We start from the raw sequence: 27431 nt of genomic DNA, 5'->3' as shown, positions 1-27431 counted from the left end.
AAGCAATCAAACAAAAAAATTGCTATCCCATTTGATTTGTAGAGATAGGAAGGAAAACTTGAATTTCTAAAACACAACTGATGCTGAAAGATGATGAAAAACTACAGTACTTTATCATAGGAATTTATAAGAAAGTTCAATGGAGACACAAAGGCTGATAAGAGGATTAAAAGAAATGGAAAAACAGAAGGCACAAAAAACTCACAGAGCTGAACCTTGAAATAATAATTTTTACAGACAGGTTAACTACAGCACGGGTCCATAGGCAGCAGAACTGTGTAGACTCCATTTTTGAGAATGGGAAGTAAGCAGAGAATGTGCACCACAGCAAAGTCCAGGAGAGCAGAGATGGTGGAGTATCGCATTATTGCCTACATTAAGAGGCACAAGATCTAATACAGTGCCCTAAGTTATTGAACGGTGAGGAGAGAACATCCATTAAATTTTGCAACTACTAAATGAAGGTTTTCTATAGAGAAACAGGGCCAAGAGTAATACAGTGCAACCAAGTCCATATTCTATTTATTTGATTTTACTCTCAGGATCACTCTGGTGATACACACTCCTTTAAGGCAATAAAAAATAAAAAATCCTTGTGTATTTCAATGAGTTTCAGTCCTCATGATTTTTAATGCCAGAACTTGGCAGTTCTGTTTCTCAGATGACAGAAAGGGATAAATCTGAGAGTCTTATCATCTCTCCTACTAGTGGAATGAAGACTAGTTTTATGGTAAAGATGACATTGTATTTAAAATTCCAAGTCATTGTCATGCATGAACACACACAACACTTCCCTGACTTAACCAGAGCTTTTTAGTTTCTACAGACTCTCTGTGATATGGTTTGTGCAGGAATCCTCCTACTATGCACAGCTTTTAAAGTATATTTGAGTGCAAATCACAGCATATAAGGATCAAAACTTTTTTACCTCATTCCATGGTCAGTGCCTGTTTTCAGGCCTTTTGTGACCATAAATAAAACTGGCCATTTTTAGAATCTGTTATCCTGAACTCAAATATCAAATGGTAAAAAGTCAGTGTCAATAAAGTCGTCAAAGAGACTTCTCACAGAGAAACAGCAATGTATTTTAGAAACAGACACATCACAAAAGGCTGGTTATTCACACCGTGTCTACGCCTATGTGAATTTAACAATGACATCTTTATGAGAGAAAAGCACTGTCAATCACCCTAAGACATGCAGACAAATGCATTAATATTGGTAGTAATTAAATTTATTACAAGGGTAAGTCTATCAAGACAGAAATAGGATCTAATTTTGCTACAGAATTCAGAGCATCAATATGAAATAAAAAATTGGCTTAACAAGACAACTAAGGGGTATAGGACCCAAAACCTTTGTACCACCACCATTTATGTCACTAAAAATTTTTCAAATCTATGAAAAGCTATATCAACAAGACTAAAGACAGGAGAGTGCTTCTTGTTTCACAGAATGTAGAAGTAGTAACTAGGTAAAACAAAACTCATAAATAAAATCAGCAACAGGCTTGTTTCAATATTAAATTTCAAACAGGAATTTGCTCTTCAGGCAGATGCGAAATTAAATATGTAGAGTGCTCAGTGCCATAGGCTATGAATAACTTTTTTTTTTAACTTGCAACAGAAACATTTTGAAGATTACTTTAGTTCCAGACTAAAAAAGCCAAACTGATTAACAGTGATCTGATAAAATTCATGATGCCAATTTAAAATTCATGATTTTGTTTTCAAACTTATCACCTATTCAAACTATTTAGCAAAGGACACATGGCTGCGATGATTTTGCTTGTTTATGCATTACTTCTATAACGTTATCCTTTAACAAAATTGTTATCCAAGGAACAACATATATGCTCTTCCAAAAGATGGTGATTTAATAAACTTGAAAACTCCTGTAGATATTTCTAATGAGTTCTGCCTTTTTCCAATTGGACAGTAAACCCACCAGCTAAATATTTGATTTTGTGAGCCGTAAATGAAAGGAAAAACATTCACTGATTTCAAGGCACAATCAGCACAGAATCTTTAACTGGCCTACTAGCTGACAAAAAACAGCATGAAACCCAAAATTATTTATGTCTCATTCACCCAAAATTGATACTGAAATCAATGAAAACAGCCGCAGAGCTTAATATAATAAATAAATAAATAGAAATCTAACAAACAGGATGATTGAAAATAGTTAAGAAATTACAGCTAGGAACCAAACTGAGCAGTAGCACTATTGGTAGCTCAAACTGGTATAAGGGGAATCATACAATTTAATTGTAGAACTAAAATGTTACTTTATTAGACTTGTATAGAAGTAAAATTTATATTGATATGCAAAATTCTCTCCTTAGAGGCATTTATAATTCAAATCTTACCTGCTGAGTTCATAGCACGTAAAATGAAGCTTCACTATGACCTAACCAACATGACTGTATGTAGCATTAACATCTATGCCTAATATACATAATAACCCATAAAACAAAATGCAAATAAATAGTGCCCTTGACAGCTAAATTATAGAGGTAGGAAGCATTAGAAATTTTGGAACACACTTAATAGTGCATTTTACAACTCTACTCATTGTTTATCCTACCTTTCAGTGTCATTCAGAAAATGTATCTCTATTGGTAATGTTCTCACAGCAACAGGTAAAACTTGAAATAAGTACCATGCCCTGTTTCTTGTGGAGCTTTGGGAGTTGAAAACAATAATGAAAACATCAAAAATTTTAAAAGGTAAGTACGATGGGAAGAGAAAAGCATCTCTGAAGTTCTGAAATGAAGATTTGTGACATGGTTTACAAATGATTTTTATGTAGGTCCTTGTCCAGGTGTGAAAAAAAGGCTACATTTGGAATATAACCGAAGAAAAGCATCTCCATCTTCTCTCAGAATTGGAAATGGGGATTTGTAAATGAATAGGGTAGTATAGCTTTGTGTGATTCTCAATGCACCTTTCTTGTAGCGTAACCTCAGGGTGACAATGAAGCTCACAAAAACGAATCAGCCACATTTCCTAGAAAAAAACCTCTTGAAAAAAATATGAGGGTGGACTCCAGGTACTGTCACGTCATCCTGTACAGAGATATAAGACAACTGTAACTAAAGTCAGCTTTACTCAAATTACTCAAATTACTAAGCTTGCATAAATCTTAATCAGTTGGCCAGAAGAACTTGGTTTCAGTACAGTAATGGTGAGCAGGGCTGCTCAGATTTCATTTAATTTAAAGCTAAAATTTCATTTTAGCTACACACAGTACAATGCCATTTCAAATATACATGTAGAGATTAGCAACTGAATCAAGGTGAAGAGATTAGAGGGAGACATAGAAGTACAGAAGGAGCTGGAATAGAAAGAAGAGCAGCAGCAGAGTTTTTGTTCTGTGATGGTATTCCACAACAAGCCCAGAGCCAGGAGCCAGTTACAAAGGAGAGGCAGCAGAACAGAGGAATGTGAAATTTGAGCAGGTAGTTTGGACTAAAGGCAATGTTTCCTGTTTTTTCTAAGGTATATTTCACTGTGCTATAAACTGTTAATTAAAATATATTAATCCCTTGGAAGAAGCACAACACAGAATACCAGTAGCTATTGCAACAGCCACAGAGTCTGACAAAAGAGTTATCAGAAAGCCAGGTTCAGGCATCAGCAACTTTTCCCTTGCTGAAAGAATGTACCAGCTTTGTCTGGGATAGTTTTCTTCAGGGTAGCTGGTATGAAGCTATGTTTTGGGTTGGTGCTGAAAACAGTGTTCATAATATAAAGATGCTTTTGTTGCTGCTGAGCAGAGCTTGCAGCCCATCAAGAACTTTTCTGCCTCTCACCCCAGCTCAAAAGCAGGGAGGCTGGGAGTGCACAAGAAGCTGGGAAGGGACAGACCAGAACACCCAACCCCAACTGACCCTGGGAACATTCCATGCCATATGACATCATGCTCAGTATAGAAAGTGGGGGGAAGAGAGGACGAGGGGGATGTTTGGAGTGATGGTGTTTGTCTTCCTAAATAATTTTTAGGCATGATGGAACCTTGCTTTCCTGGGAATGGCTGAGGTCCTCCCTTTCCACGGAAACCAGCAAATGAATTAGTTTGTTTTGCTTGCATGTGCAGATTTTGTTTAATCTCTTAAACTGTCTTCATCACAACCCGTGAGTTTTCTCACTTTTACCCTTTCAATTCTCTTCCACATCCCAGCAGAGAAGAGTGGCTATATGGGGCATAGCTGACAGCTGGGACAGAGAGATACTGTTCAAAGACTCTTTTTATGGTTTTTTGTTGGTGTTTTTTTTTTTTTTTCTTTTTTCCTCACAGAAGTATTCCACACTGTTAGGTAGCTGTGGTTCCAGTCTTTATTCCTAGACTTTACAAACAGTTTGTGGAATCCCTATGTTTGCTGGATGCACTGGGTAAAACACTGGCTTGTAACTTGAGAAAAATGGATTCACATCTGTCACAGCCTTTCATCTGATAATGAGAAAATGCCTCAGACCTTTAATGTGTCAGCTTCCACATTTTAAAGCAGTGTGGGGAAATACTTCCCTATTCCAGTAGTGTGACACAAGGGCAGAGACATTAAAAGCTCTGAGGTGGACAGATATCTCCATGAATGCATGCTATAAACACATAAAAGATAAAAAGATGGAGTTATAACCTTTTAGACAAGCAAATGTCAGCATAATTGATATACAGCAAGTAGAAAAAATACTAAATAAACAACGTGAAAATCCACAGTAACAAATACAGGTGTAAGTCTAGAAAATACAAGGAAACCTAATTATATTAAAGAGAAATATTCAGCACTGAACTACAGAGGTCATCTTAGAGCAGTGGAAACATTACCTTATCCTTGCTTGGTTTTTAATTATGTCTAACTGGACAGGGCTAGGGTACTTAAGAGAATTTTAATGCTTTCCACTGCAGTTTAGATCAAGGTAGCAAACCCCATGGATTTCATCTCTAATCTCTTCCTCTACGTATCTGTTTAAAGACTTCATCAGCTAAGTCATTCATTCTCCATGCTCTTTGTAGTATTTCAACTAAGTGCCAATCAGACATTATTTTAACAGAAAGTGTTGCTACCTCTTCTAAAGAGAAAAAAAAAAACAATCAAAAAAACAAAGCACAGACCCCACTGTAGAAAAAAACCACTAGTTATTACAGTGACAAAACAGAGGATCTATTCTAAAGAAATGAAATGCAGAGGAACTTCATATTTTCAGCTTTCCATGGTGAGCTCTCTGGTTTGAATGCAAATAAAATACAATATTCATTATACATTGTTTTCAGTTCTACATGGAACTTCATGGAACTTTACTCCTCAGTGGTGACTTCCTGGAAAACCATATTCCTTTTCAGTGGAATGGGAGAGAGAGACCATTTTGAATGGCTACTTTTTAAATGTGAATACAATTCATTGTAAGGGAATAAAAGCTCTAGGGAAGGATGAATGTAGCTGTATTCTACACCAGTCAAACCTGCCATGACACTAATAAATGTGGATTTAAATGAAAAGTGTCAGTCACTTTCTTGCACCAAACAGGTTCTGCATAAAATTTATCGCGAACCAAAGTTGTACTTATGATAAAAATTATAATCTTTCATCTTCTAATATGCATCATTTTAATAATTTTAAAAAACAGTATCAGCTAAGTGTCTTTAAAAGGACATTTTTATAATGGAAAAATTAAAACACACTCTGAAAATTAGTGAAAATCCATCTCAGTCTGAAAGAAAAAAAAACTCCATGCAGAATGGTTAAAATAAATTCTGTACTAGAATCTTGTCCAGAGTGTTTTTAGTGATACTTTCTGAAAATATATCCAATTAATTTTCAGGAATCAGTGGCTCTAAGAATCTAATAAATTTCATGTTCAAATAAGGGAAAAGAGTATATTGTGTTTTTAAAATGCTTGCTTTTTTAAAAGCCTCTTGGAGTCTGGCATTTTCTCTTTTGCACTTTAGAACTGTTTTCTGACAGCAGGAACTTCTGAGAATGTAATGTCCTACTCAAAACTTAGAGGAATTGGAGACTAAGTAGATCCTATATGGGAGCCTTTCCTTTTTATGTCTTGACTAGTTCTCTGATCAGCAGAGGGCTTGTGTTTTTCTTTTTTTTTTTTCATTGTGCTTTCTTAGGGCTGGCAGTTTAACTGTCTGAGTACGTCTGAGCACTCTTTAATCTTCAAAGAATATTTTACACTTTTTAAAGAAGAGCCATCCTATACATAATTTCCTTTAGATTAATTATTTGTACCCTCAATGCCTCACACCTAAATAAATCCCAGTGAAGAGAGCAGATGAAAGTGGTCAAACTTCACCCAGACAATTATAGGGAAAAAAAAAATTACTCTATCCTGAGTAATAAGACATGTTTAAAATCAAGAGCCAAAAAATGACAGAAAATGAAGAGAAATTTATTGTAGACTATCTTCTTTCATCAACTTCTATACAGTCAAGACAGATGCGCTCTGTATAATATTATACTGGAAGTGATTCTTAAACATATTTATTCAAGGCTTAGCTGAATCTCCAGGGCTTAAGAATTTGAAATCTATCGAGATGTCTTGCAAGTTATCAAAATATATCTAAAAGGAGAGGTCAAAAACCCAGGGTCATCAAATCTTAGACCAACTTTCTGGGCTGATTATCATGCAAAACACAATTTATTTTAAACTGGTATTTAATACTTCACCAATAAACTAACTGATAAACATACAGAAAGAAGTACGTTTTGAACACTGGAATAGTTGAGCTTTTGTTTGATCAAGGTCTGTATGTGCTAGCCATCAGACTCAGAATTTGGATTAGTGCTATGACACTGACCAGCCAGCTATTCACAAACTTCTACTTCCTTCATATTCTCATCCCTACCCTAAAGCAGGCTAGATTCAGTTACAAAAGTAAACTTCTAAGCCTGTCCTTTTAAATATAAATTAAAGTACATTTGAATCCACAGCATACTAAAATCTAGTCTTTTAACACAACAGCAGCAAAAGCACTGTATAAAAACAGCATACCTCCCTGTGAATCAAAATCCCTTTCAGCATATGTTGTTCAAAGTCCAAAGGGCAATCTTCTACTTATATCCCTACTGATTTTTCACAGCATCTCCCAGACATGAGGAAAACCCTCCAATAAAATAACAGTTAGCCAAGTTTACAAAGGTCATTTGTATTGAGGTAGCATCAGTAGTAAAAGGACAGACTATAAAAAGAATCCCAAACTCTACTCTTCCTTGGCATCCAAATTATCACTAATCTTTTATGAGAATTTTTAAGAGAAAAAACTTGCAATAATGTGCTCTCATTCCAGGTATTTCTGAACACAGTTATATTTCAGAAAACACTGACAAGACTTGAGAAAGGACTACTGAAAAGGTGACCAGAATCAAAGATATTTTTTAAGAAGAAAAGCTTTGACAAACATTTTTACTGAGCAAACACATTAATGAGCAAGCATTCCTCAACCAAAATATTAAGTATAAATTCTCGAATGAAAAAAAAGCAAAATATTGAATACTTATCATGGAAAATGCTAAGGAGAATTTATGCTGCTATTCATGGCATGAAAAGCATTTCAAGAAAATGCCCCTGTGCAGAAACTAGTACACTATAAAAATACCAGTCCTTCATTAGCATCAATTTATCTGGCATAACAAAAATTAAGCCATAATGAAGCAAAACTAATTCAGGGCTGAGGTGGATTCTCCAGCACTGTAAGAGTCTTAATTCATGTTACGGAGTTTTGTCAGTGTCCCAAGCACATTTCTGCAAGGTTTACTAGCTTTCAGTTGACTGCAAGCTAGCTAACATTGTCCCAGTTTTCAAAATGGCAAGAAGGAGGACACTGGAAACATGTCTGTCAGTCTCACTTCAGTGTCTGGTAAAATCATGGAAAATATTATTCTGGGAGATATTGAAAAATGCCTGGGGGACAGCGCAGTCATCAGTTACAGCCACCATGGCTTCATGAAGGGAAAATTCTGCTTGTCAAACCTGATTTCCTTCTACAACAGGGTAACCCACCTTATTGATCTAGAAATGCAAGGAAATGTATTCTTTTTGGACTTCAGCAAAGCTTTTGATACTGTCTCTCACAGCAACCTTCTGGACAAAATGTCCAGCTCACGGCTGGATAACTGTGTTATGTGATGTGGGAGCAGCACCCTCATGAGTTGGGCACAACAGATTATAGTGAATGGGGTGACGTCAGGCTGGTGTCTTGTCATTAGTGGGTTTCCATAGGGCTCCATACTCAGCCCTGTACTCTTCAATATCTTCATTTACAACTTGGATGCAGGACTCAAAGGAATAGTAAGTAAGTTTGGCAAGAACACCAGACTGGGAGGAGCCACTCCCTCAAGGGCAGAGAGGTCCTGCAGAGAGACTTTGCAAATTAGAGAGATGGGCAATCAGCAGCCATATGAAATTTAACAAGGGCAAGTGCCAGATTCTGCAGTGGGAATGGAGCAGTCCTGGTTGTGTTTATTGACTGGGTAATGAGAGGCTGGAGAGCAGTGCCATGGAAAGGGACCTGGGGGTCCTGGTCGATGGCAAGTTGAACATGAATCAGCACTGGCAAGGAGACAACCCTGTACTGGGGTGCATCAGGCACAGCATCACCAGCTGGGCAAGGGAGGGGATTGTCCCACTCTGCTCTGCACTGGGACAGCTTCACCCTGTGTACAGTTTCGGGTGCCACAATATAAAAGAGACACTGAGTTATAAAAGAGCATCCAAAGAAGTGACAGAAGGATGGGGAAGGGTCTGGAGCCCCTTATGAAGAGGGGCTGAGGTAATTTGGTTTGTTCAGTCTAGAAAAGAGGAAACTGAGTGTGGCATCCCGGATTTGGGTGTAGATTAGGGGTTCTAATTTGTGTTAGCTAGCTGAACTCTGTGTACCCCTGTGCACCCCCCACTGTCTTTCCTCTCCTGCGTGGCAGTCAGCTCCGAGTCTCTCACTGTTGGAGCTTCAGCCTGTCAATCCTGTAACCACTCCCCGTCCCGTCCGGAGACTTCGGTGTCTGTCATCCCGATCCCGCAACCCCGCTTGCCCCAGACCCCGGGGTCCGCCCCTGTCGCATCCCTGTTGGTCGCCATGGTCCTCGTCATCGCCACGGCGCCTGTCCCCATTGGGCGGGAGGGCTTCTGCTCTCCTCGCCCCGCCCCCGATAAAATCCTGCGCCTCCTGAAACTCGGGGCCACATTCCCCCACGCGGGCACTAGAGGCAGGTTGCGACCTCTCCGCTGCAGTTCTCCACGGCCATTAAAAGACTTTCAGCCTCCCTCGTGGGTGAATTGGACATTCCTTCGCTTCTTCGCCAAAGTCTCTCGCTCGTGGCGGCAGAAAGCGTGGCCAGCCTGCCCGGACTGCAGAATGGAGCCGCGTCCGGGAAAAGCATTGAAATCCAGGTCCCAGAGAGAGGCGGTGCCACTCCAGGCACTGGAGCTGCCTGGGGGCCAGGGGAAAAGAACGCAACGCCGCAACTGAGGGGAGACGTCATTTTGGTCTTCAACATCCTTACAAGGGGAAGTGGAGGGATAGGCACTCTCTGGTAACTTGTGACAGGACTTAAGGAAATGGCATAAAGCTGAGACAGGGGAAGTTTAGGCTGGATATCAGAAAAAGGTTTTTCAACCACAGGGTGGTTGAGCACTGGAACAGGCTCCCCAGGGAAGTGGTTACAGCACCAGCTTGTCTGCGTTCAGGAAGCATTTGGACAATGCTCTTAGGAACATGTTGTGAGTCTTGGGGTGTCTTATCTAGGGCCAAAAATTGAACTCAATGATCCTGACAAGTTCCTTCCAACTCAGCACATTCTATAGTTCTATGATTCTAAGAACAACAGAAAATAATATTCCCATTCATTATTATCCATGACAAACTACTGAATCAAGGAAGAAACTGAAGAATATTATTATTTGTGCTTGAACAAACTTGAACAAACAAATCATCTTTCCAATGTCACAGTTGGAAACAGAATCAGTATCTTGATTCACAGCCTCCTGTGACAGCCACCAGATAGAACTACTACTAAAATGTTCAAGGTCATTTACTTAATTGTACTTATAATATTATTGGGCATTAGCTCAAAATGATTATGCAGAAAATTATTGCTTATGTTCCCAAATTATCATCTGCTCTGAAAAGTTGTGTAGAGCAGAGAAGTAATTTCCATGTCTGTGTGCCTCCTTCTATAAATAAATGTCTGCATTTCACTTGCAACACAGCAAGTACAATTAAGCTGAAGCACTGAATGGTTTGTCTCAGAATGGAAAAGTACTTCCTAAAAAACCTTTTACATAGAGCAGATTCAGGTAGGAGTCTAACTTCATAGACTTAAAAAATTTTGTCTTGCAGGCTGACAAGAATGCCCAATGACAATTCTATTTAATTTCATCATCCTTTTTATTAAATGGTTTTACATATAATTCTTTTCCCTAACAGCTTTAAAGAAAGCAGAAGTAAAATAAGAGAAAAAACATGTTTACTGTGCAGATGAATGAGCAGTAGAAAAAGTTGCTCAAAGAGGTTGCAGAGTCTCCCTCACCGGAGATATTAAAAAAACATCTGGATGCAATCCTGTGCCATGTACTCTAGCATGACCCTGCTTGAGCAGGGAAGTTGGACCAGATGATCCACTGTGGTCCCTTCTAACCTTACCCATTCTGATATTCTGTGAAAATATATTTTTTAACAATTTCTGTGCTGAGCTTGAGTACACACACTTTCTTATTATAAATAAAACCACTATCTGGAAGATAAATCAAATTATGTCAATAAGGTGTATTAATGCCAGAACTCACTTATTAAAAATATTAAGCATAAGAATCCTTTTATTATAAATAACTGTTTTACCTGAAAATTGGTTCTCTTAACAAGATTTAGCAAAATGGTGTTCTGAAATTTTTTCCCACCAAAAATCATGGCCAAATCATTCACCATATGGAGACTGTCTTACTATCTTTAAAATTCAAAAAGATAACTCAGAGGCTTTACAATCTCCCATGGCATGATTACAGTTGTTGGATAGAATCCTGGTATGTACATATGGGAGATGAACTGCTACACATTTTCATGTACTACTTTAAACATTTTTTTTAAAAAAGGAAGACCATAAATTTCAATTTACAACAGAAATATTCCAAACCTGAATTGGTAGAGTCAGGGCTACTTGTCATAAAAGACATTAAGTAGATCCCACTAGGTGTGTTGAGCAATTGACCATGTCTAATCTTTAAAAAGACATGGATTAACTTAACTGTACTCTCTGGGGCTTTATGGTTTGGCAGACTGATGATGCTGTAAGAAACTCAGACATAAGGTAATTGCCTCTTTTTTTTTTTTTTTTTTTTTTTTCACATGTGTATCACCAATTACATGTTAAGTAATGTACTACTAATAATCTATCCTTTTCTCACAGACTTAATGTGACCAGGTATAAGCTTGGAAAGGACCTTTAAAAATACTTTAGTCCACTGTCATTGGCATGGATATTTTTCTCTAGATTAGATTTTTCGAAGTCCTATCCAACATGGCATTTAACACTTCCAAGGATGGGGCATACACAAATTCTCTGGCTGATCTGTTTCAGTGTCTTACCATCCTCATTGTAAACATTTTCTTCTTTATGTTCAATCTAACCCTGCCTTCTTACAGTTTAGACCTATTGTTCCTTTTTCTGTCACTACAGGCCCTGGTGAAAACACCTTCTCTGTCTTTCTTATAAGTCCCCTTTATATATTGAAAGGCTACAATAAGGTTTGCCCAGAGCTTTCTCTTCTCCAGGCTGAACAATTCCAACTCTCTCAGCCTGCCTCCAGAGGAGAGATGACTATTTTCATGGTCCTCCTCTGGACCTGCTCTAACAGGTCCATGTCTTTCTTTTACTGTGGGTCACAGAGCTCCTCTGTTGATCCAACTAAATAAAGGATGAAATTTTTATCATTGTCTTCTTATTCAAACAGTCTGTGATAACTGGCACATTCAGGTGTCTTTTATAAACTCTGAACAAGACAGCTCAATCTTAGATTGGTTCTATCAAAATCAATGAGATGATGCAGAGATGCAAACTCAAAAAGCCAGATGAGCTCCACAGTTGGGGTGAGCTCTAAGAAAGATGTGTGCGAAAATTAGTTAGAACGGTGTTGCACCAACCATATCATTCAGAAACTCATGTGAATGCACTCCATTTATAAAGCTGGTGTTCTTCCCCATTCACAATGCACTTACAGTAGCAGGCCATTTAAGTATAATTTTTTGTTTAGTTCAGCTATCCAATTTATGCTCATGCTTTGTTTTATGCCAGAATAGACTTGAGAGGGAACATTTAACCCTTTATCTTTAACAGATGCTTGAATTTTGCATTTTTATTTTCAAGTCTCTTGTACTGGTCAAAGTACCAGAAATTAAAGGAAACTCCAGTTCAAATGACTCCCAGTGTTTTAACTTGAAGGAAAACTAAATATTAAAGGCTTTCAAAATACTTTTAAATGTTGACAGTAAATTTTTTTGAGTATATTAAATTGTGTGCATGCATAATGGCATCACACATGTGGATACAAATTTTCTGCATACAGGGGATCACAGAGACAGAAACACAGACACAAATGTTAATGTATTTCTCCCAGCATCACAGTAATGCAATATGGATGGTAACACAGGGGTAAAAGCCAAATCTTTCTATATTCTGAGTGTCTGCTGGTATATGAGGGAACAATTAAGAGAGAGACTTTGCAGAAGAGGGTACAGATTCAGTGGAGTTACCAGAGACAAGGGGTAAAGTCTTTAAACTGAAAGAGTAAACTGAGAGCAGGTTTAGATTAGAAATTAGGAAATCTTCACTGTGAGGCTGGTGAGACACTAGAACACATTGTCCAGAGAAGTTGTGGATTCCCCATTCCCAGAAGGGTTCAAAAGCAGGTTGCAGTGGAGTTTAAAGCAATCTGGTCTACTGAAAGGCACCCCTGCCAGGCTGGAACCAGGTGATCTTTAAGCTTGCTTCCAATACAAACCATTCTATCATTTTAAGATCCCCTTGTTTTCATCTGCCATGAAAATATGGTTATGTATGGGCAAATTTTTCAGCTACTATCTCTCAAATGTATACAAGCTTTACATGAATTAATAGTCAATTTTGCCAGCAATATCGTTATGAAAATCTAACAAAAGATATTCTGAATTATGGTTTTTGGAGTTGCTGCTATTCTTTCTTTGTAGAAGTACAAATGGCAAAAACCCCACAAATGCAGAGTATGAAAAGAGGATTTAATTAATACTGCAATATGCCAGAGAGTACAGACCTACTAAGTCTGTGTATAAGGGGTAGCTAAATAAAGAAAGAAATCGATTAAAAATATTAATTAAGGTCCAAATCCTTATTTTTATACTGGAGCCCTCAGTCCATTATTTCTTACCATAACACCATACCTCACTTTCAGGTTGGATTGTAAATTCTAGGAGGCATGTACATAACAGATAAGCACTTTAGCAACATAAGTTAATAACAATAATGAGTAACTATAATGAATCATGCCTCTGTTGGGGAGGTCCAATGTATCTAGGAAAGTTATGGCTAACATTTAGACTAGCTCTAAATTCCCCTAATACTGAAGACATTGTAATTCCTTAAGCTGACTCCATGTGGAAGTTCATATTGTCATGCACTTAATGACCATATTGACTTTTAAATTCTGGAGACTGTTACCAGTTGATTATTGCAGGTGTCCCAAAAGCACAGTGAGTAAATGCAAAAATGTTACAGAAAAAAAATAATCCAAAATAAGATTTCTATTTGCTTTAAGAACGATGGAGTTTGGAGTGTTTTTCTGCTTGTTTTTTTCACATGCACATCAAAGTAAGTAAATGAAATTAAATACTCACTCCTGTTATGTAACGAGGTCTATACTGGATGGTTCCAAATAAGCCAAGTATGACTATAATAATATGTATAAAATTTGCGAGGATGGGTGCCCACTGATAACCAAGGAAGTCAAATATCTGCCTCTCGAGCACAGAAACCTATGATTAAAAAGCAAAAGCATAAATCGATTAGAATAAACCAGAAAACATATATAAAGGTATTTCCCCTTCCCATATCCAAGACAATTACTCTGAGTTAAAAAATAGTTGTGAGCAGTAAAATAAGATGAGTTTGAAATGTTTCAACTTCTACTTTCAATGAAAGCTGTACTTCTCACTGGTTACTGAGTTATATTCTACCAAGATACAAAACTGTTCACCTAGAATGGTATGTTTGCAGGAGGAGAAACACAAATCACTCTTATATACACCAGCAAATGTTTTAGGGTATCAGTGCTGAAAACATGTGATAGGTTTATGACATCTTCTCAGATACATTGTTTCCATTCACAACATCATCCTTTAGCCTGGTCCTGTCCCTTCCATGATTTCACTGCATTTTGATTTTTATCTCTTCTCTCTACCCCAGCTATTCTGTCAGTGGGCTTTTACCTGTAACCAAATACATACAACTTTTTGACCTGGTTCTACTGATAATGACTATAGTTTACCTTCTTTCATTGTCACAAACATCAGCTGAAATATAAACTCCCCCAAGACTCTATGTAAATAATATTAAAAAACATTTGAGGAACCATCCCAGGCTGATGATTACTGTTTATAAGCAATACCATTCCAAACAGACAGATCAGATATTAGAAAAAATGCCTTGCTAACAGTACCAGTAGAAATAATTTCACAATTCCAATAGCAGGTGTCCCTTAACTGGTGTTCTAACATTATGTAAAAATACACTACTGTAGCTCTACCCATAGGTAGTATGACATGTTTTGACAAAAAAAATTATGCTAATATTAGAAGGCAATATAATGGTAAAGTGAATTTAGACAGAAAGATAAAGGAGTTTTTTTGTCAGCATTCTAACAATTTTGCTAACAGGAATGATAAATTGATGAACTTCATGAAAATGTAAATAATGAAAATAAAATTTAAAAAATAAAATTATGAATAATAATAATTAAAATAACAGCAATTTAGACACCAAACACAAAAAAAAAAAAAAAGAGAAGAAAAAGAAAGAAAGAGAAACAAGAAAGAAAGAGAGAGAGGGAAAGGAAGAGAAAGAAAAAGAGAGCAGATGATTGTTTCTTGATTAAGTTTCATTAAATAACAGGTGACTATTTACTGAGTTTATATTATGCTGTGGATGAACTGAATTAGATTTATGTGCCAACCACTCTGTTTACTTAAAAAATAGCACCTTTTGAGATCAAGTACTAAATGAGTAATTAACTACTGCTTTTATATGATACAGATATGGGAGAAATCTTAATTTTTCATGCCACAGTCCACTATCACATGAACACTTTCTTTTTAAAATTAAATAAGAAAACTTTTCATTAAAAGACAGCCTACATTCACATCAGCATTACAAATGTAAAAAGGCTGTTAATTATATTCTATGTACTGACACTTGTTGAACTTTGAGATGGAGACTGCCAAAATAATACTGGGAAAGTTTGCCAGCCATGTAATTTCAAATTTGAGTGTTCAGGTTTCAAGTCAAACATTGAATTTGTCTTTTCAACAAAGACTCCTTTCACACAACACATCCTTCTTATAACCAGTCTTAGTATTTTGACTGCCATTTTATTTTATATATTTACTGAAAGAAATTATGTTCCTACATTATCCAAACATTTCTGAACCATCTGTGCTATCCTACACCTCTCCCTATTAGAGGAAAGTCACAGAATCCTAAGAAATGTCTAATGGTGACAATGGGATGAAGAAGAAATAAAAGGAAGATCAAGCTGTATTAGGAACTTCATGAAAACTCAGATTGTCTGTGCTTCTAAGTTTATCATTAAGAAATATTTCCTTGACTACAGACACAGTAATTTATATTTTAAAAAGGCCTGCATGTGGCATGAAGCAGTATTACATAGGTCAGTGTGAAGTCTATTAGGTGTATCAGCAAAAGACCTGTTACACCTAAGTGCTGTTAAACAGGTAATAGAGGAAAAATGTTCTCTCTGAGCACAGAGTTCTTATTTTCATCAGATAAACAAAGAGTAAATGAGAATAGCAAAGCAGTAGCAAAAAGAGTAAAGACTGTACACTAGACTGCTTCTAGTTTAGTAACAGTAGAGATTCAGCAAGTAAAAAACAATACATGGGAAGATGCAAATCATTCAAACAGCAGGAGATCATCCAGTTAAGTATGCCAATTATAGAGGAAATTGCAGCATGCTAGTTAATTGTATAAAAAGTAGAAAACCTCATGCCCCTGACACGACTTCTAGTCAAAAATGAAACTGTGCTATCATGCATCAACATATTTTGTTTTGCTTGTCTTGGTGAAAGATGCAGTTCCACCAAAACTTGCTTATGGGACTGCAAAGGATAAATGGCTATTCTTTGAGAATCTTTCCTTTTCATACACCAATGTACTGTTTGGTTTGTTCCCATTACTAGCAATTACTTCAGTACCAAGCAACCACTCTCAGATTTTGTGGTCATGTTAAACTTGGGGTGAGTAAATACCAGAAAGCAGGGCATGCAAGACAGGGGGTAAATACAGAAGAAAAAGCCATATCTGCACCACTTCTGTCCATGTATATCTACCTTTCATTTGCCACAGGCAGACTTGCTATTAGATTTTCTCACATCACTTCAAGGAATCAGCTGTGTGCAGGAGCTGCTGGATATGTGAAATGGCAGCACTCTGGTCAGGTAGACACAGGTGAAATGCTGTTGAAATGCAGCTCTTCCTTAGAAGATCACACTAACATGGCAAGGTGCATTGTGGATTTATGTAATGGAAATTACAGGACAGAACTAGATCTTTATTCTCACTTCTTAAAGAGATGAAGGTGGAGAGAAACTAAAACTTATCCACAAACAAACATAAATATAATACCGACTTTCTACATGAGTTCCTTTTTAAAAAGTCTCACTTTGTCTGTGTTTCTAAAAGGACAAAAGTGGAAAGTAGGACAAAGTAGTAACAAAGACTATTAAAAATAGTATTATGTAGCTTCCTCCTCTTCCACAGATGTCAGAATCATAAGGGATTTCCTTACATAGCAAGAGAAAATATAGATCTGATTTTGAAAGCATTTTATCCCTTTACTTCAAAATTTTTGGTTAAACAACTGCACTTCTTCAAATCATACCTGCTAGCTTCAAATGTTTAATGATGTTTCAAGGATATTACAGAAAGACAGGAAAGAGCTAACAAAGAAATAGCTGTTTGGTGCAGTTGACACGCTGGAGGGAAGGGATGTCATCCAGAGGGACCTTGACAAGCTTCAGAGGTCCATTTGTGTGAACCTCATAAAGTTCAACAAGGCCAAGTTCAAGGTACTCCACCTGGATTTGGGCAATTCCAAGCCCAAATACAGGCTGTGCAGAGAACGGATTGAGAGCAGCCCTGGGTAGACAGACTTGGGGTTGCTTGTGGACAAGAAGCAAAACACAAGCTGGCAAAGTGCACTTGCAGCCCAGAAAGCCAGCCCCATCCTAGGCTGCATCAAAAACCAGTATAGCCTGCGGGGCAAGGGAAGGGATGCTGTCCTTCTACTCTGCTCTGGTGAGACTCCAGCTGGAGTGCTGCATCCAGCTCTGGGGTCCTCAATACAAAAAAAGACATTGACTGGTTGGAACAAGTCCACTAAGGCCACTCACAGGGATGGAACACCTCTCCTATGAAGACAGGCTGAGAGAGTTGGGATCTTCAGCCTGGAGAAGAGAAGGCTTCAGGGAGGCCTTACAGCAGCCTCCCAGTAGCAAAGAGGGGCTTACAAGAAACCTGGAGAGGGATTTTTTTAACAAGGGCTTGTAGTGACATGACAAGGGGAAATGGCTTTAAGCTGAAATAGGGTAGGTTTAGATTAGCTATTAAGAACTCTAAGAAACTCTTTCTTGTGAGGGTGCCAAGGTATTGGAACAGGTTGCCCAGAGAAGTTGTGGACTCCTCAGTCTCCAGAAGTGTTCAAGACCAGGCTAGATGGGGCTTTGAGAAATGTGGACTAGTGCAAGATGTCCTTTGCACAGGGGTGTTGGAACTAGATAATCTTTAAGGTCCCTTCCAACCTAAACCATCCTGTGATTCTATGATTCTGGGAAAGAGTTTAAATTGAGAAAAGCAAAAAGGAAAAATGGATGCTTTGGATGAAAAAGTATAATATGGTTGGAAAATAAAAATATGTTTAAATTCAATTCCACTCTAATAATGCAGTGAACTCAGAATGTAGGGTTATGGACAGTCAGGTTCTAATGTTAGAAGATAAACACCCACCACATTGTCTTAGGCAGATTATTTGATGTATTCACTGATAAAATTACAGAAGACTTTATTTAAAGGAGCTATTTAACTAATACATTATTTTTTCCAGACTCTGGCAAACTGTTGTAAAAATAAATACAAAATAAAATGAATCCATATAGTGTCAAATTGGCATAGCTCAAAAACTATTTCCAGATTCTTGTCAGAGGCTGGTTGTTAATAGATTAACAGTGTTACTGACCTTGAGGGATCTATGAATTGAATTTCCAGAGGAAAATGAAAAAAATTTGGAGATGATTCTTAAAGTATATGATCGGACTAGAATTTCAGACAGGAACCATGAAGAAGAAACCAGTCAAAAGATGATTTATAACACAAACTCCAAAATGGAAAATGACTAAGTGCCTTTGCTCAGAAAACTCCTTGAGAAAAAACTCAACCACGACTACTTTACAATGATACAGAATCTAAACTTTGCACTGATATAAATTAAAGTTCACATAGGCAGAGACACACAAGACAATATGTACAGCCCCTGTCAGCCAAGGTCCATGGACAGCAAACACAACACATAGGCACTCATCACACCAGGGCTGGGGCAGGGTCACACTGCTGGCTGAATGGTGGTAACAGGCTCTCAGCAAACTCCAAAGGAAGAAGAGTATTAGCTTAAATTACAGTGCAGGAGAATTAAACAACCATGGTTTATATCATTGAATGACTCACACTAAGAATGAGCTAAAGAAATTAAGCTCTAATCACTAACACATTAAGTCCCCTCAGCAAAACAGTGTTGTGTCAGATGCTTTTTAAAGACTTTCAGTTCTTGCTCTATGGCATAGAAAATTAAAAAAGAGTCAAATAAATACAAGTATCTTTTGGCCTTTAACTTGATGAATGAATGATTTCTAATGCTAAAGCCTGCCTACATGAGTACAATATCCCCAACTAATACTTCTCCAGCACTTCCATCATTTTGAGGCAGAATGCATTTATTTGTGCCATTCCTTAGAGAGGTTCATTTAATTTTTCATCAAAATTTCAGATAGTATCCTGAGATAGAGGGCCCAGTTACTCAGAAAATTCTCCACAGTCACCCAGCAGAAAAACAGATTAATATTTTGAAAGTCAAATTTATATGAAATACACATACACATCTGCAAGTTTGCATGTGCATGTGAATCAAGTCCTTTACTGCAAGACAGCAGGGTAGATAAAAACTTTTTTTTTTTTTTGGTAAGAAGAAAGGCAAAAAAGGCAACACTAAAATGAAAATGAAATCCTGTGAAGAGCTGCGGACATAATGGTGTTCTTGGCACATCTAATATAAACCATCAAAACCATAGCAAGATCAGGTAATTCAAGTTAAAATCAAGAAGGAATTAGTTTTCACTTGTCCATTTGTTCCTCAAAGGAATCGCGTATATAATACTAAGCCACCATCCTTAATCCGTTTGAAGTTGCTGAGAAAAGGAACAGGCCTTCACCACTCTTGATAAGAAGCTAATCATAGTTTTTAAAAATCCTATGTAGGACCACATTCCTGCATTGTACTGTGTATAAGTGGATTTCTGCTGTGACCTACTAAGGACAACAAACCTCTCCTCAGGTACAGAGTGCATTCTTTGTCTCAGCTGTTGCCTTCCCTAACTGAACACAACAATAATAAAAAAATGGCAAGTACAAGTTTTCTGCAGTAGGTTTGCTGTTATGCAATAGTGAGAAGCATATCTACACAGCATTGTACAGATAATTGTGCCTCAAATGGTTATAGTTTTCACTGTACAAGACCAAGCTCACTTTTGCTAATATTTAAAACAACAAAAATCCAGAATTTGTGAGGCACATTAGATTTCAATACTCTTGAAACCAGGAGAGTATTTCAGTTCATTTTTTTGTTACTAAATTTTGTATACAATTGCACACTCGATCCCAATGACTTGCTTAGATGGGTTAGAGCCTCAAGTTCTTGCCACAATTTAGATCACAAATACCAAAATCAGGGTACAGCAAATTGTGTGTGTGTGTGTGCGTGAGCATATGGGTATGCTTTAAAACAACAGAATTTCTCATGTCTGGTTGGCCAACAGTAGCAAGACTTAGAGATGTGTCATAACACATTCTTTTGTGTGTCTGAAAGAAAACTTAAAAAATCCATCTCATGTAAACTCTTCTACCCATAAGACTATCAAGAAGTTAGTAGTTCAGCTACAGGATGAACTTTAGCAACAGGAGCTAAAAGTTTTAATCCCTGCAGTGTATTTTATTTCCTGTTCATGAACGCTTGTAAAAACAATTTGCAAATTATTTAATATGACATATTTACATGCCATCAAACCCAGGGAGAGGTGCATAAAAGTGGTTGCTCTCAAACTGATAAGTTGGGTCAAGTTATGAGGTTCTCTTTTACCTTAAAACCAAGCTAATGTTATAACACAAAATACTCAGCTGCCAAGTGCCAGCAAGGGGGTGTAACAAGAAGGCTAACTGCGACTGTGGCCAAAGGAGTGATCGTGACAGATGGGTTAGTGACCACCAGTGGGAATTAGTTTAAACACTGCCAACACAGGAGTTTCCTTCCATCTCTTTGGCTGACCCTTATTTCTCCCTCCATCTCTCTCTCTTAATATTTCTCTCATCCCTATCCACATCCTTCTAGCAAGAATGTCGAAGCGCTGGCACCCACACCTTGCTTTAAGGTGGCAAAATTCAATTTTACTGACACTACTGAGAAAGCTTGAATCAATTCTAAATGTAAAAATGCTTTTGAATTAAGATTTAATAATAATTTATAATTGAAAAATCTGAATTGCCCTGCAGTAAAGCCTGAAGGCAAAATCAAGCATGCAGAGATCATTTAGAAAGATTAGCCTGATCAAATATTTTCAAATTGTTTCTGTCTTTATGGCTATATTTATCAATAAAATAGGTCTTGGTTTCATTCAAAAAAAGATAAAACTAGTTTCTACACACTGGTTCATATTATGCTATATTACATCTGTAAACTCAAGAAAGATGTGATAATGCTGTCATGGAATTTACAGAAGGAAGTATCTCAGGTATCTTCAGGTAGTGAACCTATCTTCTGTGTATGATTCTCAGACCAGAACAAACTCTGGCTTAATACCTGAAAAAAAAATTACCCTATAACAACAGCAAAAAATTAGTCTCTAGTTCTCAGCAGGAAGGGCACACCTGTAAGAAACCTCATTAGCCAAATTATTTTGAGTGGAGTTGGCAGGGATCACTCATTATCTCATCAGGTCCGAGTCTCATCATAATAATAATAACCAGGCATTTAGTATCAGAGTGAAAATCAAGTGAAAATAGCCAATCTAGAGTCACTAGTTGTTGTGTCCTGGTGGTTTTATTTGTATGCAGGAATATAAGTGTCCACAAAGCAAGAGAGAGAATGACATGGTGAGAGAATTTCAGGTAGTCCATATCAGAACTGTAAGGCACAGAGAACACCTTTGTAATTTCTCATTCCACAACTAAACCTGGATAAGCAGAATGCTGACTTTACTGTCCTTACAGAAATCTCTCTCTTATGATTCTTCTACTGGAGTAATCATTACTACACACAGAATATAGGAAGCACCTGCTACATTTTCATGCCTTGGCATCACCTGCAAACTGATATTTAAACTATGCAAATCACTTTATGGAAGAACGGTAATTGACATCAGTTATAGACAGAAAAGTTTCTACCTGCTGAACTTTGCCTATTACCTGTGTAAAAACCATCCATCCTTGGGGAGCTCCAAGTACTGTGGAAGGAATGAAGGCATCTTATCTGCAGCGTGGCTACCTTAGAGTCAGACTTGTCATCTGGTCCCTACACAGAGTCCAAGGGAGAAGCACAAGGTCTCAGATCTCGTCTTCCAAATGTCCAGTGTTCCCAATTCCTAGGTCCAGAGCCTTTAAATTCAATGGCAACTGGGGAACACCAATTATTGTCTACAATCCAGTTCTACGAACATACATTTCTATCCAAAGCATCAAGGTTTTTGTGGGGTTTTTTTTGTTTTGTTTTGTTAATAAAGAAAATGTGGTATTCTTATAGGCTAGTTCAATACTTAATTAAACTTAAGAATTTTTGCTTGGAACTGGCTAATTTGCATCATATTTCAAAAGTTCATAATTTTTATTCAATCTTTTTTGGAACATGATTATAAGGGGGAAAAGGCAGCATATGAAGCACCCTGTGCTGCCATTGTCATTATAGGAAAACTCTAGGTCATTCTAACTCCCATGGACAGCTAGAGTGACCCAGTCAGACACTGCTCCCATTGAATATTTCAAGGAAAACACAAAGAGGTGGGTTTTCCCTGATTTTGTGAAACAATATGTTTAAATGAGTGGGACCCTAAGTTTTCTGTTTTGAAAAAATACAAAACCAATCACCTGCCCCTGGAAACACAGCCTCTGTAATATAAATAAGCAGTACAGACTATAGTATCATTCTCTAGCCTTTTCCAACATTAACACTTCAATAAAATTAAGAAGCAGTTTGATCATTCCTTTTCCCTAGCCCCTATTACAAATGCAATGAATATAAAACTAGTCTGTAATGAGTAATGTACTAATTAGGTGTGCTGAACTCCTTTTTAGTAGCCAATTCATGCATGGATACAAATATTTCCTTCTCTTAATACATTCTTTCTGAAATACTGTCTATTTGCATCCAAGCTTTATCAACTTAAAAACTAACAAATACAGAAAAAGGGAGAACTATAATAAAGTTCCGACTTGGTGAGACGCAAAGCTCTCCTCCTAGACTGTTATACAGGAAAGTTAAAATGTGAGGGGCACAGAAAAGGATAGATGCAAAGCTCTGACAAGAGAATAAACACACAAGATGAATGCTTGATATATAGAGCTAATAGGTGTAAAAATATACACTTCCATGCAAATAGATTGTCCAGAAAAAATGTATTTAGAATAAAATTAAAAGTTTCAAAAGAAAGTGAGGTCAAAAACAGTAAAAGCAGTCCAAAACATTTATCTGACAATAATTTACATCAACTTATTTGAGACTAAAGTCAGATTTTTACTGGGTGTTTATTCTGTGTATTGAAGGCTAGTGTTGTGTCCTGGATTAAACTTGTTTGCTAACCCAAACTATGCACTCAAGCACAGCAGCACATTCTCAGAAGATATGTTACTGATGACAATATTGTTAAATAACTAAAATAAGACTTTTTAAACTTTCCTTCTGTTCTTCATATGGTAAAAACCTGTCAAAAATATTATACTTCTCTGTATTGAAAGAAGAATAGCATCCATTTGCTGGCACCAGTTGGTACCTTAACATTGTGAGGAAGGCTGGAAAGGGCTGCCTAACAAATCTGCATGGCTGACATGACAGTGTTTGTGGCAGGATTTTTCTTCATAAGGAGAGCCAATCGCATACAGTAAACCAAAAATTGGTTCCTTGTCAGATTTTATCCTCCACCCTTCTGCATTTGCCTTAGAATCTTTGTTTTCCCTACCTCCCAATTTGCTTTCTTTAATTCAGTGCCCACAGCAGTTCTCTTGGAAGTGGCAAAAGCTATAATCTAGCACTGCCGCAAGCTCTCCCCCAGCAGAGGCCTATCCCTGCCAATAGCTGTCATCATTCAAGTGGCACTTGCTGGCAAGATAGCACGGAGTTGCAGCAATTTCTTTCCACTTTTTCATACCTCATATCCCCAGCAGCTGTTCCAAGGGGGTGATCACCTTGCTGGTTTCATGAGGTCTAGAAAACGCAGCAATAATTATTGTGCTGGCAGTGCTGAAGGCAGCCAACATCACTAAGGCAGGAATTGGAATGCAGCCCAACCAACACAGCAGAATCTACTCATTTGTTGCACTGAATATTTTGTTGTAAGAAATAATCATGAGCCTTGTGATAGACTATGAAAGGCAAATTACATTGCCTGAGCCAGAGCCTTCTCCAGTGCTTAGCAAAAATAAAAAGAAAAAACAAACAACAAAACCCAAAAAAACCAAAACAACAACAGAAAATCCCAGAAGCAAAACCGAACCTGACAATTTTGGGTTAGCTGTTTAAATCTAGCCTTTTAAATGCCCTGGCTTGTCAGTAAATTACTGCCTTGAATTTACAAAAAAACCCTATCTTCTATCTTCATGAATTGTCAAAAAAGAGGTGTCTATAATTGATTTTGACCAATTTTGTGTGTATTACACTAGGAGAGGAAGGCTAACAGTGTTCACTTTAATTTCATATCACATGATACCTTACAGAACATTGTAGAAAATCTGACAGTCCACCTTTCTTCCTATAAACGTATTAGTCAATGTTTTAAATGATGTATTACTATGACTTTCTAATTCCTGCTAGACAGCAGATTTTAATACAATTATTTGAGGGTAACTACAGAATCTTTTCCAAAGCAAATTCCTGTTATTAATGGAAAAATAGGAAAAAATAACATTTACATAACACCAAATGCCTGAGCATTTCTTAGTGGTATAGGTGACCTCTCTGGAGAGAGAGTATTTTTAACTCAAGGAAAAGATAATCTGATAATATTGTCCTTGCTGCCTCTCTGCTAAGGCAACAGCATACTTTTATGCAATGAATGCAGCACCTGCTGGTTCCTGCCTTGTGCTGCATGGCACTGCTTTGACTGTGGTAATGGCTTACCCAGTGGTTTGCCTCTAGCCTGATGACATTCTGATTGGAATTCCATTTACAGTGAAGATATGGGAAACTGCTGTCCCTGGCAAACAATGCAGTTATGTGGAAAAGAAACTTCAGTTAACAAGAGCCACTTTCTTTCTAAGCAGGAAAAAGTAACTGAAGCAGAATCAACCTCTTTCACCCCCTGCTGCTCTGTTACCTCAGCCAAGGAAAGAAAGGATCAATGTCCATTCAAGATGCCCTGATATTGACAGGTAATTCTACATTGGAGAGAAGAAGGAATAGATAAAGCTTGTTCACATCTGAGAATATACGAGGAAAAAACAGGAGTCATCAAATTTTCCAGTAACATATCTCACTATACAAAGTAAGAAAAAAAAAAAAACACACACAAAACAAAAACAAAACAAAACAACAAAAAAACCCTCCAAAAAACAACAAAAAACCCCAACAAAACAAACAAACAAAAAAACCCTTTAGGGTAAAGACAACTTTGTACTCTGGGAAACTAATCAAAGATTTCTTAGATTTCTGTTGAGAATTGACAATGGTTGTCAGCACTAATAATACTTTTAGGGATGTCATGTCCTTGCTTTATGAGAAGCTTAGGTAAGAACCATTGGTTCCTGCATAGCTGCTCTCCTCTAGATGGAACTGTCTTCCCTGCTCTAGGGACTGCTGCTAAACTGAAAGTCTCTTCTTCATCCCCTACTGAGCAGGTTTCACCCCACATGTCTGTAAAACCCTTTGAGCTAAGCAAATACACCTTCCTCTTGTAAGGATACTATCTTAGAAAAGAAGCCGCTGGCCCATCCCAATCATAACTTCTCTTTACAAAGCAGAGTTGAGGTCTAATCTACCTAATCTACATCTGTAGCTTCTACCCACATTTTAGGTATTGAATCTCCACCAAATTTCTGGTATACTAAATTAAAGTGTGTGTCACTGTAGGCCTCCAGAGGCAAATCCATTCTGACTAAGTGCAGGTACCTAAGCAAGACAAAGTGAATATGATCCATCCATTTAATCTAAAAGAACCGTATTTATTACTAAATTAATCAATACATGTGATAGTCCAGGAATAGACTACTAGGTCTATGCTGTTCCAGGGACTGCCACAGATTCCCTGTGGATTCAGACAAAATCTTTTAGCTTCAAGGTAACACAGTTAGGCAGTATTTAAATCCTGATCTCAAAATGGAGCCATATGGAACTGTATATTTCATTGAGTTTCTCTAATTATCAGGCTCCTAGCTTAGTCAAGTAATTGTGAATATTTTATTTTCTTTAATCTGTAAGGTGAGAGCTGTTCAAAGGCAATTATTAACTTTCATCATTATTATACACTGGCCTTACTCTTCCACTCTTGCAAAAGTACACCAGGAGTCAGAGGTGAGACCAACAAATGTCTTGTCAACAATCAGTGTGATGGAGTATAAATTTGCTCAAATACTATTTGAACAGTTTGTTCTCTTCCTGTATGAAAGATTACAGGTTAGATTGGGGAAAAAATTGATTAATGCAATTTGTTATGGGAGAATTAACACTATTTTTGCTAAAAGATGTTGAGAATCAGTGACTGAACCTTCCCAGTATAACTTCTTTCATAAAGTTTCAGCAATAATGAACACTTGAAGGAAATATGTTTTAATAGGAAGTTATCTGGGAAAGTGCAGAAACTTTGTGTCTATCCAAATCTGCAAGATAGACAATATTAAAATTGCCAGAATATTGTTGGAAAGGATATTACAACAGTGAATGAGTAGACATCAAAATGATGGATGAAATAAAATCTTGATAAATGCAAAATTATGTACCTACACAAGAAAGAATATTTACCATACACAGTGGATGATTCTAAATTAACAGTCACTACTCAGGAAATTATAAAATTATTCCAGAAAATTAGCATAAAATGTCAGCTTGTTGATAAACAAACCCCAAATTTTAGAAATCATTAAGAAAGAGTGGGCAATGAAACAGGAAACTGCACTATCGAAGAGAGCACCATACTTGCAACAGTAGATACAGTAAAGCTGGAAAAGTACAAAGAAATATAATAGGGATTATCAGAATAGTGAAAGATTTCTACTGAGGACAGACAAAACCAATTAGGGCTCTTAAAGTCAGAAAAGAGAGCTGTAGGGGAATATGAAAAACTCTTAAAAATCAAGGATTACATAAAATAAATAGGTAAGGAGCAAGTTTTATTACTTTTTCTAGCACTAGCCATAGAGGCAGTTGGCCACAATGAAGTGAGAAAAACTGAAAAGAAAAAATAAATATACTTTTATAGGGTTAATAATGAACCTGGGAAATATATTTTCACAGGCTTTTGTGTTTTAGACAGAAAAAAAATGCAGATAATTTCATGGAAAATTAGTCCATTGATAGCAGATATAAATGATGGTCTAGCTACAGCCTTTGGTTTAAGAAGTCTCATAATTACCAACTGCTGAAAGCGGAGAGGGTAAATTGAAGGAGTGACCATGCTCTACAGGGTCCTGCACTGTTCACTAGGAA

The 27431-nt window shown here is 37.2% G+C and overlaps 1 protein-coding gene across 3 annotated transcripts in view; it reads right to left on the bottom strand.

Moving 5' to 3' along the window:
- The window catches only part of NKAIN2 (sodium/potassium transporting ATPase interacting 2), a 517712-nt gene that overhangs the window by 266317 nt on the left and 223964 nt on the right, over positions 1 to 27431 (bottom strand). For 2 of the 3 annotated variants that reach the window (XR_010997234.1, XM_068184378.1), the window contains exon 2: positions 13870 to 14007. The exons of the other annotated variant lie outside the window; for it this stretch is intronic. Coding sequence is in view for 1 of the 2 variants with exons in the window: in XM_068184378.1 (XP_068040479.1) it covers positions 13870 to 14007 (138 nt within the window). In the remaining variant the exon portion in view is untranslated. The remainder of the gene's footprint in view (positions 1 to 13869; positions 14008 to 27431) is intronic. 3 annotated transcript variants of the gene reach the window in all.

Source organism: Anomalospiza imberbis, chromosome 3 (assembly GCF_031753505.1).
Source record: "Anomalospiza imberbis isolate Cuckoo-Finch-1a 21T00152 chromosome 3, ASM3175350v1, whole genome shotgun sequence".
NCBI classification, from domain to species: Eukaryota; Metazoa; Chordata; class Aves; order Passeriformes; family Viduidae; genus Anomalospiza; species Anomalospiza imberbis.
Note: the sequence above shows the minus strand (reverse complement) of the source record. Positions and strands in the feature narration are given on the sequence as shown.